The 19036-nt window shown below is 43.6% G+C and overlaps 1 protein-coding gene across 8 annotated transcripts in view; it reads right to left on the reverse strand.

Annotated features, from left to right (window-relative positions):
• Window positions 1-19036, reverse strand: part of CPS1 (carbamoyl-phosphate synthase 1) — a 116752-nt gene that overhangs the window by 54771 nt on the left and 42945 nt on the right. For all 8 annotated transcript variants that reach the window (XM_083842155.1, XM_083842156.1, XM_083842157.1 and 5 more), the window contains 12 exons: window positions 18297-18386; window positions 17142-17270; window positions 16620-16726; window positions 16065-16206; window positions 13820-13897; window positions 12312-12410; window positions 11524-11619; window positions 7827-8016; window positions 5459-5616; window positions 4570-4698; window positions 1874-2018; window positions 1286-1496 (listed from right to left, as the gene is read on the reverse strand). In XM_083842155.1, the coding sequence (XP_083698281.1) occupies window positions 1286-1496; window positions 1874-2018; window positions 4570-4698; window positions 5459-5616; window positions 7827-8016; window positions 11524-11619; window positions 12312-12410; window positions 13820-13897; window positions 16065-16206; window positions 16620-16726; window positions 17142-17270; window positions 18297-18386 (1574 nt within the window). The remainder of the gene's footprint in view (window positions 1-1285; window positions 1497-1873; window positions 2019-4569; window positions 4699-5458; window positions 5617-7826; window positions 8017-11523; window positions 11620-12311; window positions 12411-13819; window positions 13898-16064; window positions 16207-16619; window positions 16727-17141; window positions 17271-18296; window positions 18387-19036) is intronic.

Consider the following 19036-nt stretch of genomic DNA (forward strand, 5'->3'; position numbering starts at 1 on the left):
TCCAGGTATCGCATTGCATCACAGGCCTAATCCAAACGTGCTTTTTGGAACCTTCCTCTGCACAAACAGTTCCCTCCCTCAGGACCATTTTCCTGCAACATTTCCATCAAAGCCAGTTTCACAATGACTTGTTTGAGGTGCTTCCAGTCACACACAATCCATTTGCAACAGCTCTTCGGAAATCCCCCAGTGCTTCACCACACCCAAAGTGAGTCCAAGAACTCAGCACAAAGCTGCCTGAAACCCAAGCAGCTTCAGCCTTTCCAGTGCATCATTCAAAAGCGAGATCCTGGTTGTTTTTTGAGAATCCCAGATGCGTGGTGATTGTCCCTCCTCAATGCAACAGAAGGGTACTGCTTCCTACCCTAATACATTGCAGAGCTACCTACCTAGGTCTGGATCTCGCTTTAATACCCACAAAGCCACCATTTTAAAGATGTATCATGCCCGCAGTGAGACCACACAAACAGGTATGTTTTGCTGCAAGTCTGTCATCCAAAAAGAAAACAATCCAACGCCCACTGTCCAGCATCCCGGCTTATCTCCGCTCTGCTATGGCACTGCAGCAACACAGGAGTTGTTGAAAACTGCAAATTACAGATTAATTTGCACCTCTCAACAGCATCTGCAAAGTGCAATTAGGAAGCCAATTTTTAAACTGCCTGCTCTGACCATCCTTATCTTGATTAGTTTATGATTAGCCAACAAAACAAAGCAGCTAGCAATACCATTTGCATCAATCTGACAGGCAGCTCGTTAATTACTGTGTCCTCTGGGTCCCAGAGATGATTTGCAGCCAACGTATGGATACAGTGGATATGCTTTGTAAGGAGAGCTAGTGGGCTCTCCTCCCACACACCTCCTGGGAGTTTTTCCATTTGCAGCAACAGCATCGGCAGGCAGGAATGGACCTGGAAGGCTCACTAACCCCTTCTTCCACCTCCCTGCAGGACTGATTCTCTCAGGGTCATTCCTAGGAGGTGCTGACAGGGACCACCATCCTTAGAAACTTCCCATGCAAGAATCTACATCTCACTGCTCTGACTGCTACAGAGTCGCCCCTAATAGCCACCTTTAGTCTTCCATGCTGCAAATTAAGCTTGCACCTCTTTGTCTTAATGGCATGGACAGCAGATGCAAGAGCTCTTCTTCCTTTCAGCTGTCACTTACGTATTTAAATAATACCCCAATCCAAGTCATTGCCTTAATTCTCTTTCTGATCTTCTTCACTCAGTTTTTGTTTGCTCATTTGTTTGTTTTGTGATTGTTCTTTAGATAAACTTACCCTGTTGCCTTGGATGCCAAAGCTGAACTTCTCGAGAGTCTGGCATTAACTTCAATGATGTAGTACTCCAGGGAAGTTGGATGCAGAGCAAACTGGATATTGCACTCTCCCACAATGCCCAAATGTCGGACAACCTTGATGGCACGATCCCTCAGCATCTGAAATTCCTCATTAGCAAGTGTCTGGCTCGGAGCCACTACAACAGAATCCCCTGTTTGTCACAAGGTAGCAGAGAAGAAAAATGAGAAGCAGTTCAGCAACAGAAAATTCTAGCCACATAGGTCACTTTCTTTGCTAACCCATTGCCAGTAATGAAGTTATCACAAACATTCAAAAGTGTGGATGCAATGAAAAATACAGATAGTCAGAGTCCCAGAACTGGATTTTGGAGAAGCCAAAAGCCATCTTAGGAAAAATGAGATCTTGGGGACAGGTTCAGCCTAACAGTGTCTGTTTTACACACTAATTGGCTGCATCAGAGAACCGAAGAGCATTTCTAGAGCCCACTTCATCGACACAACTACATAAACTACTCCATAAAAATAAACAAGAGCAATTTCCAGTGAGCCAGTCTATGCCCAAGCCTACCTGTGTGGACTCCCATGGCATCGATGTTTTCCATACTGCAGACAGCAATACAGTTATCAACAGCATCTCTCACAACTTCATACTCTATCTCCTTCCAGCCAACAACTGACTTTTCCACCAGAATTTGGTTAGTCATTGCAAATGCCTAGGAATATGTTAAAAAAAAAAATGAACAGTAGAAAAGAAAACTTTGTTAGAACATGCTTTGTTACACCTTGTTAGAACATATTCAAGGCTTCTGTTCTTCTCCAGACATCCCAGGCCAACATGAAAATTGAAAGATGAATATAAGTAAAGTTCATAGCACCAATGACAAGCACTCCATGCATTTCTTCAGAAAAAAATCATTAGCTTTATACGAAAGGCACAGAAAATATTTATGTGATCAGATGGTTAAAAAAGCAGGGCACTTGGGCTCACAATGGCATGTAAATAACAAATAGGAATACAAAAATATCTAAGGCTCCAATCACACAATAGACACATGCTTTTGTTTGTGCATATAAGCAGCCCCATGGGATATTCATGGGAATTCAGTGGGATAACTCTGCAGAATGCTAAATGACTAACTGATGGGAAGTGTGGGTGCCAGCAAACACTACTTAATTAATAGCACTAATAATGTTGCTTATCATTGGCATACTAACCAGAAGCAAGATTTGTGATTTATTCTGAAACTAATCTTGCAAGCACTCCTCAGCACAAGAGACAAAAATGAAAAATACAGTTTGTTGGTAAATGAGCATAATCTAAGTGAATAAATGGCCTTAATATTAGCAGATAGAAAACATTAATCACATCTCGCTTAAAAACTTAGAAAGTAACGGGCACATTATCAATCCATCCTTTAGCAAAGCTTCTTCTTTTAATGCGGCACATGAATCAGTTTTCAGCCTTGTCCCCTCTGCAGTCAGCTCAAGCTGTTATTCAAATGCTACCCTTAGGACAGTTGCCAAACTCATACACAAGAAAAAAAGAAATAGTTTGAAGAGTGGCACTTCACCCAGCCTAAGGAGGCACTGAATTTGTGGTGATGTATCAGGAACACCTAACCGTGCTTGTAGAACAATCTATGCTTCTCTTCTGGTACTGTCTACTGCCTCCTCTCACTCAAATTGAGCTGATGCAGGAGACATGAACTCAAGGCCAGGTTACTTGAGCTAGCTGTGCTGTGAAGAAATACACCCACAGGTGTTCAGTTGTCTGAACCTGCCCAGAGTCCAGTGTCTGAAAATCTGGTTCACAGAATTACTGCAGACCATCTCCATAGCTGAAATGGGAAGACAAGTGTTTCTGCTGGGCTGCTGAAATGAGAAACCAAAGCTGAGTTAATCCAAAAACACCCAAACTGTTTTTCACTGTCAATTTTGAAACATGGTTCTTCACTCAGAATGCTAAAGTTCTCAGTATCAATTTTGAAAGAAATGAAATTCTTTAAAGTAAAACAGAATCAGACTTTTGATAAAAATAAAGTTTCAGAAAGACCAAAATTTTCCTAAAATATGAAACTGCTCCATTCCTAAAATTTTACAAAAGCAAGATGCTTATGAAATGCTATTGCTTTACTCTTGTTCACGGAAAACTGGAGACGTTCTGAACCACAAAGGATAAAGTGCTGATCAAAACCATGTTCTCTTATGGAAAAAGATTTTGATATAAACCTTCCAGACAGCTGCACTCACAAGCTTTCTGAGTGAATTTCTGCCTCCTCTAAACAGAAGACCGTGTGTAAGCTTGGGTGAGTGAAGTGTTTCCAACCTCAGCCATCAATCCTTAAGATAGGGTTACAGTACCCGCTGCCACCTCCTGCATCTGTCAGTCCTGTCCACTGAGCCTCCCAGGGACAGGCATTGCCTAAGCAGATGTTTGCTAAACACTATGTACACCGGCCCCAGAATTTGTTTGCATGACAACAGTGTAAAGGAGAAAGAAAAAAAGGGTTATTTTCACATACAGCTCTTAAAGCCATCAGCAATATTTCTTCCTAGAGATACATGAAAGATTAAGAAGGTTAGAAAATCAGGAAAAGAGAAAAACAGGAATTTTAAAGACTTTGATGGAGACTTATTTCCTAAAATTCAGGATTTGGGGCAGGAAGAAAAAAGCATTTTTTTTTTTTTTTGATCTTCCCAAATTATTTTACTTTTCACAGCAAATTTAAAGAAAACAATCCCAGATTTCCAACAGAAAGTTGTTTCTTCACAGCCAGACACAGCTGGTAGATGTCAAATTATGAAGAGCATCATCCCATTAAATTTTTACATCAGCTTTTGACTTAGAAAAATACTTTAGACTGAAATACAGCAGAGGCCCAAGTCTCTCAGCTCTTCTGAGTCTGACACTACATTATCACTGAGCTCTTCAAAGGTTTCGACTTCCTTGACATCTGTCATGTGCCATTCACTCCTGAAAGCAGGTGAAAATAATTCACTATGATTCTTCCCAGACTAAAATTGCTGAAACACTTGCTCAGATGAAGACTAGTTTAATCATTTTCATTACCCAAGTCAGTAGCAGGAATTACAAAAAAAAAAAAAAAGAGAAGGGCATTAGAAGGAATCAGGATAACATTTTACAGGTAAGATGAAAGGCAGGGTATGTACAACTCCAGTATCTGTGACTATCAGGTGAATACCTATTTAAAAAAAAAAATCAGATGTCCAGACTATACCTAGAACTTGCAATCGCAGACTTACCTTAGTACCAAGGTCCAGCAAACTTTCCTCATCAGGACATATGCCTGACCCCAGACCACCAAGGGCATAAGCAGAACGTATCATGACAGGGTAGCTGATCTTCTCAGCTGCCTTCAAAGCATCTTCAATCTTAAAGGAGATAGGAATACATTTCAGAGACAATGAGAACAACTCAGATGAATAAAGTCAACCAACTCAGGTTACTCTGATAACTGGAAATCCCATCAATAAGACATTCAACTGTCTGAAGACAAAATGAAAAGAACGATGTTGGCATTTTAACATTACTTTGTTCTGCCTAACAGCAGAAAAAATGAAACATGGGCTCAAGAAGGTGACTTCTGTCCTCACCGTGACCTTCCTCACTGATTTCTCATGTCCTTACCTGGTCTGTCTTCACAGACTATAGCATCGAATAACCCCTTCGACAGACATCCTGGTTTGAGACTGTTTCCTCCAAACTCAAACATACCTTCCACTGAACTAATTACTTTTTCACACTCTCATCCTCAAGAGGGATTTCAGAACTAGGGATTTTTGAGGACTTGAAATCCTAAGCCTAAATGGCTTGTATAAGATTTTAAAAAAAAAAGTGGCCACTGAAATTTTATAAACCTTTGTACTGCAGCACAGAAGTCACCCAACCCTAATTTACTCTTCCTTTCAATGGATAAATTAGCTTAGGCCTTCCAAGTGCTTAACTGCACTTTCATCCATTTTAAATCACTGCGAACCAGCACCAATCCCCATGAAGTGCCGATGAAAGTGCACAAGCTACAGTATCCACAGTTGTATTTAGCTTTCACTGAACAAAACTAGAAATATTTATTTTTTTGCATAACTCTGGCAACAATAATAGTAATCACATCTTCAAAATTGTCTGATTTACCGATTCCACTGCAAAGCTAGGAGCAATCTTTTCATTTAGCTCAGTCAGTTTATCAGAAAAAAGCTTTCTATCCTCTGTAGCCATGATGGATTCAACTGATGTACCTAGGACCTTCACACCATACTGCTGCAGGACTCCTTGCTTGAAGAGTTCCACTCCTGCAGAGCAAACAAAGCCACAGCTTTGAGGGCTGATGGTAAATGAAGAAGAAAGCATTCAGAAGATATCTGACTACCTGACCACTTGTCTGGCAACATCAACAGATACAGTTATTATTCTTTGTCAATATTAGAACTCAGAACCATTACACAAACATTTCTTCTCTAAAATCTAAGAAACACTGGGTTACTACTAAAGTTACTGCTTGGCAGTCATCTAAGAGACAAAGCAGTACAGGTGGATACTATTGCAAGAAGGTTAAATGAATCACAGAATCACAGAATTGAAGAGGTTGGAAGGGACCTCGAAAGATCATCGGGTCCAACCCCCCCTGCCAAAGCAGGTTCCTTAGAGCAGGCTGCCCAGGTAGGCGTCCAGATGGGCCTTGAATATCTCCAGCGAAGGAGACTCCACAACCTCCCTGGGCAGCCTGTTCCAGTGCTCCGTCACCCTCACTGTGAAGAAGTTCTTTCGCATGTTGGTGCGAACTTCCTGTGCTCTATCTTGTGGCCATTGCCCCTTGTCCTGTCCCCACAAACCACTGAAAAGAGGTTGGCCAAATCCCTCTGTCTCCCACACCTCAGGTATTTATACACATTGATGAGATCCCCTCTCAGTCTTCTTTTCTCCAGGCTGAACAGACCCAGGCCTCTCAGCCTTTCGTCATAGGGAAGATGCTCCAGGCTCTGTATCATCTTTGTGGCCCTCCGCTGGACTCTTTCCAGGAGATCCCTGTCTTTTTTGTACCGGGGAGCCCAGAACTGGACACAGTACTCCAGGTGAGGCCTGACCAGGGTGGAGTAGAGGGGGAGGATCACCTCCCTTGACCTGCTGGCCATGCTCCTTTTAATGCACGCCAGGACCCCATTGGCCCTCTTGGCCACCAAGGCACACTGCTGGCTCGTGGTCAACCTGTCGTCCACCAGGACCCCCAGGTCCCTCTCCTCAGAGCTCCTCTCCAGCAGGTCGTCCCCCAGCCTGTACTGATACATCGGGTTGTTCCTTCCCAGGTGCAGGACTCTACACTTGCTCTTATTAAACCTCATTTAGTTTCTTCCTGCCCAGGTCTCACTGAATGGCAGCACGGCCTTCTGGCATGTCAGCCACTCCTCGCAGCTTTGTGTCATCGGCGTACTTGCTGAGGGCAGACACTATTCCCTCATCAAGGTTGTCGATGAAGATGTTGAAAAAGAGTGGACCCAGCACTGAGCCCTGGGGAACACCGCTAGTAACAGGTCTCCAGCCAGACTCTGCGCCGCCGATCACCACCCTCTGAGCTCGGCCAGTCAGCCAGTTCTCAACCCACCTAACTGTCCACTCCTCTATCCCACACTTTCTCAGTTTTGCTATCAGGATGCCATGGGAGACAGTATCGAAAGCCTTGCTAAAGTCAAGGTAGATGACATCCACTGCTCTGCCCCCATCTACCCAGCTGGTGATGCCATCATAGAAGGCAATGAGGTTGGTCGAGCACTATTTCCCCTTGGTGAATCCATGCTGACTACTCCTCATAACATTCTTATCTTCCAATTGCTTGGAGATGGCATCCAGAACAAGCTGTTCCAACACCTTTCCAGGGACAGAGGTGAGACTGACTGGCCTGTAGTTTCCTGGATCCTCCTTCTTGCCCTTCTTGAAGACCAGAGTGACATTGGCTATCCTCCAACCTTCAGGCACCTCTCCTGTTCTCCAGGACCTTTCAAAGATGATAGAGAGCGGTTCGGCGATCACCTCTGCCAATTCCCTTAGCACACGTGGATGCATCCCATCAGGACCCATGGATTTGTGTGCATTGAGGCCACTCAGACACTCCCGAACCACTCTCTCGTCAGCCAGGGGGGAGCCCTCCATTTCCCAGACCCTTTGTCCTCCCGCCAGGGTCGAGGAGTCCCGGGGGGGGACTAACCTGAAGCTAACCTTTCCTTTTGATCTCTGCCTGCATGGTCTGAGTACCCCCAGTTCAGCTATGGTAACCAAGAGATGAGCTTCCAGAATGGTTTACTTTTAAGTACTGAAAACACTGATTAGATGCTACGTCCGTAGCTTAGCAATCACTCATTCTGCCATGATCAGCATCTCTGCCTGTGCCTATAGGCAACACAACAGAGACACAGGTCTTGCACATTTGCACATGAGGAGTCTGCTGAACGTGTGGTGAGAGCAATGAGCTGGCCAGCAAGGGCTGCCGAGGCATCTGTACTGTACTCACCACAGTTGAGAGCTGTTTGGCCACCCATGCCCAAAATTAATCCATCAGGGCGTTCTGCCTTGATGACTTCTGTGACAAAGTGGGGAGTGATGGGGAGGAAGTAGACAGCATCAGCCTGCTTTATGCCAGTCTCATTGGTCTGCACTGAAGCAATGTTAGGATTCATGAGGACAGTTCTCACATTTTCTTCCTAAAAAAAATGAAAATCTGCATTAAAGCTAGGTAGGCCTACATGGAAAAAGAGCTAACAGCAGCAGCAAGGACAGAAGGCGTTCAACAAGCAGCTCCATCAACAGCAGAATGTAGAAAGCCTGGTTCCTCATGATATTGTGTGCACTAAAAGATAAACTCTGCCTCTATATGCAAGAGGAAGGTTAGCCAAAACTTTATACCCTTTTTTCTCTATCACAGATGAGAAACTGAGATAAAGAGATAATAAAGTTTATCATGTTTCCTGCTATAACAGTAAGAGGTTTACAGCTCTTTCGGCTGCAGATGGAATTTCACTACAGTTTGCTCAACAATGGAAAAGTTTGAGACAGAGCTAGGCAGATCAACTCTTCTCACTCTCAAAATACCAGTGCATAAAGAGGAAGTCAACCAAGTTTTGCTAAAGAGTCCAGCATATGGTCATGCTTAAAAGAAAAAACAAAACCCAGCCAACCCCCAAAAAAGCCAACACACCAACCACAGGCAGATAAAGAGCAACACATTACTGCTTTGTTGAAAAGACGTACTGGGAAGCACGCCTCATTTTTATGGGAACTCATTATAATCTCCAACTATGTCTGGTAAGGCAATAAACTTCTACAGATGAATAAACCTTTTACAAAGGTAGCTATGGATGCAAAATACTTTTTAAGAGAAATATTTGCCATATAGGAATAGTGAAGGCTAAGAAACAAGAGAGGAAACTTTCAGAACAAACAGGAACTGTGATCAGAAATAAAGAAAGGTAAGAAGAAAGAGGAAAAGGGTTGGTAGATTAAGTCAGCCACCATTCCTCAAGCAAGTGGTATGGAAGAGTTGCTGGGACTGGGATAGAAATTACTATTTTTCTTCTGTTCACAGAAAGCACGAGAACATTCTGAGATTGCTTGACCCACTGGTTTGGGGAAACAAATACACAGCTCACTTGGAGCAGTGGGATTCTTACTCAGTGCTCTCTCTGATTACTTATTTCAGTTACTGGGTAACATTTCTTCTTCTTCCCTTGATAACTTAAAATACCGCTTTAAAGACTGACTGTAAATTTCTGTTGACGCTTTTTTTTCCCCAAGAAAAGTTGGATTTTTTCCACTGAACAGAGAACTGTGCTTTCCTTGAAAATGTGCATAGCCGGGAAAGGAATAAAAAGAAAATCCTTACAGAAAAGATTTCAGTTTTAGACTAAGGACTCCTAACTGGGCAGTTTTCTTGCAGGTGCTGAGGGAGAAGGGTAGCTCACCAACCATAACATTCTTCTCTAATAAATATGCTCAGAAATTCATAGCTATACTTCTGCTGCAACGAACAGGGAGGGGAAAGGTACAGCACTTTCCAATAAGCTGGTGTATCTGTACATCTCAGCCTTTTCTTTCCTACTTATCTGGGGCAAGGTGTCTTAAGGACCAGCTGGCAGTGATGAGGAACATAATTAATGAGCAGAATTAATGCCCGCTGTGCTAAGAGAGAAGTTTTTACTGATATCACATCCCCAGGCCTAGTTATTTGGGATTCTAGATTTTAATCCACTTGCTGTTTGCCTTTGTAACCCTTTCCTTCAACTTCTGCCTTTTTAATTTTCCTTTGTTGTTGTTGTTGTATGCACATAACGCTACGCACAACGTCCACCCATCCTAGCTGGAGATCTTTATCACAACTTAATTAAAACAGCAAATTAATAATGGAGTCTTCCTGAAGTATTCTTCCTTTTGTGCAATAGCCACCTGTACACAGAACAGTTGGGAGAATCCCCAGCCCAAGTAATCATGAAGATTTTTCAGATGACCACGAGCCACTCTCCGCTGTTCACAGATGCTTCCCGGCCTCCCTCTTCATAGTTTGTTCCTGCCTTCGATGAACATTCTTGCAAATACAAATTCACCGACTGGGGCAGCCCCAGCTCCATGGGGTCTTACTCTAAAAAGAGGCACACACGTAACTGTGTAGGACTGAATGTAAACTGCAGCACCTTCTTGTAAGGACCTGGCATCCAGCAGACTAGGAAGAACAGCAATGCGTAGCAGAGTGAATCAGAACATCCAGCAGTGAGAATCAATATCGATTTTTTAAACGAAAATAAAACTAAGATGTCTAAGGGGAAAGAAATCTCCTTTTTTTTTTTTGTCTCCTGTTAATTGTCCCTGTTCTCTCCCATCCATGTTCTGCAGCTTTCTCCTGACAGCTACTGACCAACTGCCTTCTCTCCTGCATGCAGCTGTAAATCACACTCCCAGAGGCAAGGTCAGGAAGAGCAAGCGTTGCTGCTGGAATGGCTGATTAGCCTGCAGCAGATCAGAGCAGCTGGCTGGTGGCTACAGGAAGGGAAAGAGCACTGCGGGAGGTCAAGCTAGGGAGATTTATCATTAAAAAAATAAAACAACACACACACACACAAAAAAAAAAACAAAAAACACTTTTTTTCCCAACAAACCGGAGCTGAGTTTGAAGGATGAAAGAGAAAAGAAGGGGAAGAAGGGACAGAGAGGCCTCTTGTCCAACCCAGGTCATTATCTGTACTCACCAGCTCTGGGATCCTCCACTCCTAACTTGTCATCATCTTGACAACATGGCCACTTCAAGCTAGCAGCCAGCAATAGCAATACAAGACACAAAGCACATACAATACGTGTTGTAACATTAAGACCAATGCAGACCTACCCCAGACTGTATTTAAGATTACTGTAATTGATTTTTTCCCCTTTGCTGACTCCAGGGTCAGCACAGGAATAGAATGGCCCTGACTTTAGTTAGCTTCAGTGCAGATCACAGTAATCACCTTGTCTGAGGGCAGCTGCTATAACTGCTCTGATTCTGTCAGACGGACCCATACAGTCTCTCCTTCTTCAAATTAGGAGAATAATAAAGCTCTCCAGGCTTCAGAAAGGGGACTTCAGAAGTGGGATATTAAATTTATTGGACAAAAGTCATCCAAAAGGATGACTTTTCATTTATTCCTTTCAAAATCATGAATTCACTCTGGAAACAAAACTTGGCATATGTGAACTTTAAAACACTCATTCCATTTAAAATAAACATTTAGAAAAACTGTTTTGATAAGGGGTTCAAAATCTTTTGCATAATGGTCTTGATAGCAGCCAACTGCTCTGCTGCTGTTATTATTTGTCTGCCTTGCATTGTCAGCACACCACAAGTTTCAGTGATTTCAGCTCAGCTGTTGCTAACCATATTCCTCCTCTTCATTTGACCAGAGTGCAGGACAATATGACAAGCCTGGAGTGATCAGTCACATAACAAAAATAACAAACCATCTGAAGGCTGAAATGGAAACCTCAAGAATGTCGCTCTTCAGTTGATACTTCTGAGTGGCTAACTCAGATCACACAACCAACAAATTCATAAACCAAAAATGGGTAATTTTATTATTTATTCTACCAGCTTCCCTGACCCTGCAATAACAGAGTTGGACAAACATTCACTGTGACAAGGGAAAATAAATTAAATAAAGTTAGCATTTCTGAAGTATCTATCTCACCTTCATGGCTTTCACAGCCTGAGATCCAGAGTAATCGAATTCCCCTGCCTGACCAATGGACAAGCCCCCAGATCCAAGAATGAGAACTTTGGAGACCTAGAGGTGTGAAACAGTATGGAAAAATTCAGTCCCATGGTGGTGGATAGCAAAATGAACAGAGACTGCGCAGCACAGAACAATCTCAAGTTAAAAATCTTAAGTTCTAAAAAGAAAATAAAAGTCACCTCCAAGAACTCTGCAGTTTTTACTTCTAAGAATATTTCTACAGGAATTGTCCCATATCTCTCTGGTTAGAGAAACACAGCTTATGCATAAGGCATGCAATACATGTGTTAATTTTATCATGTGCTCATAGACAACCATGCCTCATTTTGGCTGACCACAAAGTCCAGCTGCCTTCTAAGATAGCAAAACTGTCTGAAATTCAGCTCACACTAGGTATTTCAGACTTCTTTGCCAAGCAACAGGGCATCAATATTATGATGCTGGCACAAGATATCATGGCTGGATTATCCCTGGGCACCTCCTATACTGCTGTGAGAGCACCTTTCTTGGGAGAACTAGAAAGAAAAATACACAAAATGTCAGATCTTACAAATTTCCAAAAGAAAAGGGAGTCAACAACACAAGAAAAGCTAGATGACTCTAGGACAGGCCTTTTGTACAGGGAGGAATCCTTTGACCTCCATGGCCTGCTTTTTATGCCATTTAGTACAGTGGCTTCAGCAGGAGTCAGCAAGCTTCCAGCCTTACTGACAGGCAGGAACAAAGAGCGTCTGTGCACTGACCTCCACTCTAGAAGCTGCTGCTCCAGCCTTGGGCAGGACCGAAGCAATGGTAGTGCCTTTCCCTCTCTTAACCAGTGAAATAAATGAGTCAAACAGGAACTAGGAAAAATAAACACATGAATTTAATCTCCAAAGTGGAACTAAACAAATAATATGCAAAGAAGAAAAAAAAAAAACAGGCCATTTGTGAGCTCAAGCTATCAACTCTGCTCCGCTGCCTTCTGAAGGCACACTCATACCACCAGAGAAGAGGGGACCATTATTTATAATGACTTTGCTGTATCTGACAAAGCTGCATTCAAGAAAGTGCGGTCATATCAGGGAGAAAACACTTATAAATCATGTCTGTGAGCTCTGCTTATATATGGCTGGCAGCATAAGGAAAGAGTGTGCACTGAAAGCTAAAATACAGAAGAGCAGATGCTTAACTAACTCAAGCGAGCGATGTGGAATGGAGTCTGCTACAGAGCTGGGGTCTGAACAGGTGTGTCTAAGTGTCAGCTGTTTGGTCCCTCCAGAGGAGATCCCAGAGCAGCTGTGAGGGAAGTTTTCTCTAGCTTCCATGTGCCTCATCCCACAGGAGAAGCAGCAGCAGGACACAGCGAGGCAGGCTGTGACTGCACCTGACTGATGGGGCCCACAAGGGGTCCAGGTTCCCAAATCCATCCAAGCAGTAGAAGTGCACATACTTGGAGAAGCCAGAGCCAAGGGTTGTTCCACATTCTCTGAGCTTTACAGGTCAGATTGGTAGGAAACGTCTTGATATCAAGAGATTTACTTGCAGGTTTAATCAACAACATCAAACTAAGATTAAAATAAGCACTTCCATGTATTCTTCCACCTTCTCAAGAAACACTAAGTGTATTTCTGTTCAGATGTGCTTTCTCTGCCTTCCACATCCCCTGCTGCTGCTTAGTCATACTCTGTGACTATGCAACCAGTTGTTATAGAATTTGTGCGAAGTCACAGATGGGGGATTAAAATTTCATTTCACTTAGGAGAACCAGAGTGAGGAAGTGTGAATTCATTTACATAACTCTACAGTAATTATAAAATTTGAAAGTGGAACTAAAATGTATTAGAAAGTTAATGATTTTATTACAAAACATCTGGCTAGTGTTTTTTCTGTAAGATGAAATCCTTTTCCTTTTGCAATCACCCCAGGTACAAGAGATTTGAGCCTGATCCTGCAAAGCCTTAAGCACTTCAGTAACTTCCAACACACAAATAATCCCACCAGGACTCAAAGCATGCGCATCATGTGAATGGAATCATTGATCCAAAGCACACAGAAGTCAATAGACGCCTTGCTGCTGATTGTAATTAGCTGTGGATCAAGCTAAGCAGACACAAGCCTATGCATGACTGGGTCCTCTGTGAGGATTCTGACTTCTCCGAAAACAAGATTTAGGACCATCAACAACATAAAGACTTGTTATTGTAGCTGATACATATCTGCACTCCCCAGGCCCCCTAAAAGCAAGCCCAGATCAATCCTCATACAATACCTCTGTGTCTGTCGGACCGGGATTTGCATCTGGGTAGAACTGTGCTGTGAAAATTGGTCTGGTCTCATGCATAATTCCCTGCGGGAATAAAAACAATCATCGTAGATGACTCCTTGCAAGTAGGAAAGACAGCAGAAAGCCAGATCTTATCCCTGTAAGCACTGAAGGCCAAGGGGCTGAGATGTTTTTAGTGGCTGCCAAATTGAAACCTGTTTCATGCACAGTCTTCAAACTACGTCCTACTTGAGGAGCCTTACCATGGAGCCTTTTGCTCTTCTGCTAATGTTCCAATGCGTGCATTACCCACTGAGCTGTGCGTGGCTGAGAAGCATGGTAGAGACATCACTTCCATTACAGTAGCAAACCCTATTAAATTGCATGCACTTAGCAGAACAGATAGGCTGGTCTCCCTCCAGAGGGGATCCTGGACCAGGCAAAGAAGCAAAAACATGCAGAGCGAGTAAAAGATCACTCTGAAGAAGGCTGTTTCACTGTTTTTACTGCTCTGATTTGGCTGGTGCTGTTACAGAAGAAAGATATTTTGGTCATGCTCTTTACTTCCATAACTCACTTCAAATGCTGACACAAGGCCATGCCCTGGGTCATTTGCAGGCCTGTGACGAAGTGGGACCACTGCTCTGGATGAGCAATGGTATGAAAGACCTAAGCTGAGTTTGGAGATGGTGCTTGTATTTCCACTTGGAGCCAGGCAAAACAAACCTCTCATTTGCATGGCCTGACAGCACCAGGCAGGGCAGTCCACTAGCAGACTACATTGTAGCTGTCACTGCTCATGGCCCCTGATTCCAGATGGAAGAAACCAAGGTTCCCTTAAGAGAGAATCCCGGAAAAAATAGCTCAGATATAAACCTGTTACCCTCACGAACGGGCAAAGAAGCCCCAGCAGCTCCTACAGAGTAACAGTGCCATCCCGGGCTGCAGGGATACGACAGGGACATGAGATGAGCTCCTGCCCACAGTAAGAGTTACTGCCCTCAGAGTAAAGAACATCCTGAGTCTGCCACATTTTCCCTGAATGCTCATGTTATTTCTAGTTCCGTACTAACACCTTTTCAAAATATATTCACTCCATGGCTTGTCAGTATTTAGAAACCTGTGCTGGCCCTGTCCAACTGTGTTGTGCCAGGTCGGTCACAGGAAGTGTTTCTTCTCTTCCAAATAGAGGAATGCAGACTGCAGAGGAGAGCCCATCCAGTCCTGTTCCTGTTTGTGCACCCCATGCTAGAACTGCAATGTCTCTTGTCCCTCTCCACCATATGGACAGATCTATAAAGGTTTAGGAGCCTGATGCTGCTTTGGGGGTTGCAGAAATGCTTCGTTCAGGTCACATAAAAGAATATGCTTCTAGATCCAGAAGACCCATGTCCAGCCTTACCACCTGATTTAAGCAAAAACACCATGACATTTGTCCCCAAAATTCACCTAAAGCAAGCATGAAAGGCCTGAGAATGGAAGGGTTCAGTGTGCCAACACAGCCAAAACAAAGTCACTTCAAAAACTGAATGACACTTGTAAATCCTTTGTATTAATACCTTGTTTGGCAACATTTGTCTCTGCTTAAATACACCTGCAAGGACAAAGACAACACGAAGTGATGAACAACAATCTTACTCTCAAACCATCAGCTGGAAATTACTGCTCCTTGATCCTGCAAAGTATAGCCGGGATATGCCAGAGCAGCACTGTCCGTTCTGCCAGACTCAATGTGGGGCATTTATACGAAACAGAAGACCCCTCCACACGGAGCATTACTTGACATGAGGCCTCTTCATCAGATCCTGTAAATCGTTCTCTAGAGGCAGTTACCTGTCTGCCTCCTGATCTTTAGGCCTTTGGATTCTATTTATATTAACAAAACAAACCAGACTCCAGTAATATCCCTTTTCTGTGCAGTATAAAACAGAACTGACACAAAATTACAGTGGCACAGGCTAGCACCCTTGCAGTGGGGAAGTCACAGAAGTTAATAAGGCAGCACTTCCAGGGAAATCGTGAGGTCACTGCTGCAGTCCTACGCGTTGGGCTAGCATGGACAGAGGTAATGGTTTACCCCCTTTGGGGCTGTAAGGCAGGACCCCGAGTAAAGGATATGGCCGTGTCATCAAGTTTAGTTTTGAGGACTAATTGTAACCTGACTGCAAGCTTCAAGGAGGGAAAATAAAGTGAGACAGTCTTTGTTTATTAGAGGCTGCTATGTGTAGGTATCTAGAAAGCATGCACTCACCTCATTTGTTTGATCATTGGCATTGACAAAGAGAGGTTTCCAGCCAGGTGGGAGGGTAGAGCTGTCGATGGCATAACCGTGGTTCTGAGCAGTGATGACAGCCTGTCCATTCACTGCATTCAGGACAGGCTGGTTCTGTCCTCTGAAAGAGAAAGGGAGAACGAAAGGGTCAGAGAACAGAGGACAGAAGTGCTGGATATGTCTAAAAGCCACAATTAGGAGGGACTCATAGCTGAGGAACTATACATAGCAGTTCAACAGTAGCTGTTCAATACTGGTAGCCATTCTCAAAATGATAAATCCTGGGAGAAACTTTGCTGTCCTTCAGTTTGGTGGGGGACCAGTTACTCAAACTCAATGAAGCACCTTCAAAAAAAAAAAGCAATGCACACCATGGCAGTTTAAATTAAAGGCAGATGAGAATGGCAAGAATGAAGAAATAACATTACTGCCAAGCTAGCTCCTGTTAAGGCACTTTGAAGCAAGGCACTGCTACTGTGTGTGCAGCACTGAGCTGGTCTGTCCGGGCCCCGGGGAGCAGAAGAGATGCCGTACCTGTTGGCCGTCTGCATCTTGTAGGAAGTAGCTCCGGCTGCTATTCCAGTGATTACATGCCCCATGCTAATTCCAAACAGAGGCTCTGGGCGATTGCTCTCCAGCACCTGTAATGAAAAGGTTTTCAAAAGCTATTGGAGTGTCACTGTTCAGCACTTCCAGCATAACCCATGCTACGCTCCTAGCCCTCCTGCACTTCCCCCACAGCAGCCACACAGCCTTTGGGAAGTGGAGAAGGGAAGAGTGGAATGAAAGGCTGGCAACAGCCTATAAAGGAAAGATTTCTCCTCTCCTCAGAGGGAAAGCTCAGAGCACAGCTTGGTGTCTCGGTCTACTCAAGGGGAATGAGCAAGGATGCTTTACATTAAAGCACGACATTATTTCAAACGGGAGCACTGTGAAATCAAGGCTCTTCTTTCACAAGGTCACAAAGGTGCTGAAGGACCAACTGTTTAGACCTCAGACACTTGGAAAAGAAGGCAAATAAACATGAAAAAATGGCCTGTGGCTATCATACTCTACCTTTCTGACACTCTGAATCACCTCCTGGGCATTCATCGGATTCCCTGGACCTCCAGAAATTACAAGGCCATCATACTCCATGCTGGTAAAATCATGGTCCCATGGAACCAGATGTACTTCGGCACCTCGCTGGGAGAAAATCAAAGGGAAAGACAAGCAATGAGGGGAGCAAAGGAACAAATGAATGTGTGTCTGGAGGCGGCTGAATTGGGATTTCAGCCGTTCCCTTGTCAGGAACAATAACGAGGCTATTATTAATTATGTCCAGATTATTTCTACAAGCCTGCTACGATTTTTCATCTTTGAGCCACCTCAGTGTTTGCCAAGTATTTTTGAAATTCACTAATGAGATCAAAAGTTAGTAATTGAATGCAAAAGAGGTGTGTATACACAAGTAACACATTCACTTTTACACAGTGCATTCATCCTAACTGCCAACACAGGGCTTCTCAGCCTCTACAACATGCCAGCAATAGTCCTGCACACCTTAAAGGGGATGAACATACACATTAACTAGAAAACTGAAACAAGTAAACCTTGTGCATCTAAAGAATAAGAGGACACCACCTTCATTCCTCCTGTACGGCTAGAGAAGTAAGGACTGCTCCATGTCAGTGCTAACAATAGGAAAAGATTTTCAAAGAATCCTAGAATTAAAGAATCTGGCTGGAGGGAGCTCAGGACGTCATCTGGTCCAATCCCTGCTCAAAGCAGGGGTGACTTCCACTTTAGGGCAGTTTTCAGCATCTTCGGGGACAGACATTCCACAACTTTTCTGGTTACCTGTTTCAGCCATTCACCAACCACTCTCACTGCAAAGTTTTTCCCGTTTATTCGTTTTTGGCAATGTTGGGTTGGTTGTTCTTAAGAGACAGAGCACCACAGCTTCTCTAAAGATCATCTTTCTGGGATTCTTCAAGGCTGAAAGGTTGCTGCACAATTCCTCTTCCTCACCCCCCTCAATACCATGCATCAAATTCAGAAAACACCTCACAGTCCATAAAAATCATCCTAAAAATAAAACCACCTGTACCTCATTTTAGGAGGGAGACTGCTATTGGAATGAATGTGTCCAGCTGAAAGGAAGGCTACCGAGTACAGGCAAGGTTCTTATCAAAGCAAAACAGGAAATAAGGATATAAAGCACTGACCTACCTTTACCAGCAGACGAATAACGTTGTACTTCAACCCACAGTCAACTGCTACAACTTTAATTGGATTCCCTCTGCCATATACCTTGACTTCCTACAAAAAGAAAGGCCATGCTGTAAATGACAGATCACCTCCTGCCCCCCAAAACACAGGGAAGGTGAGCAGCAAAATAACTCTTCACCAACATGCAGCAACTGGTGCTTAACAGTCCTCTTACAAAGAAATCTCCAAAAGTACCACACATGTTAACACTTTATATTTTTTTTGTTAAAAGTTACAATACCATTTTATATACTGTTGATTACAGCAGTAACAGCAATCCCTAAGAAACCACTTGTTTCCATAGCTAATGACAACCTTTTTTCCAGTGTTTCACCTCATTAGCAGTGAAGTAGCAAGTCGGTTCTCACAGATCATTGCAGCCCAATCGAATTGCCAGATACATGGGGAGAGGTTTCCAGCTGAAGGGAAGTCATCGTGCTGATGCCAGTGGAGCAAGCCTGCTTCACGACCACCAGCTATGGCTCCATCACATTAAACACAACCCTGAGCCTCCAGTCACAGCAGGACCAAAGCACAGCATGGCTGGATATGATATATTCTGCGATAGACCTCCAGTGGGTGCCACTGAGCATCACAGATGTTCGTGTGGCAGCAGCAGTTGTACACATCAGACTACACTTCTGGCACCTTCTCTTCCAGCTGTTGTTCCCATCCCACAAAGTAAATTGTCACTACACATC

This window comes from Anser anser (assembly GCF_964211835.1).
Source record: "Anser anser genome assembly, chromosome: 6".
Lineage (NCBI taxonomy): Eukaryota > Metazoa > Chordata > Aves > Anseriformes > Anatidae > Anser > Anser anser.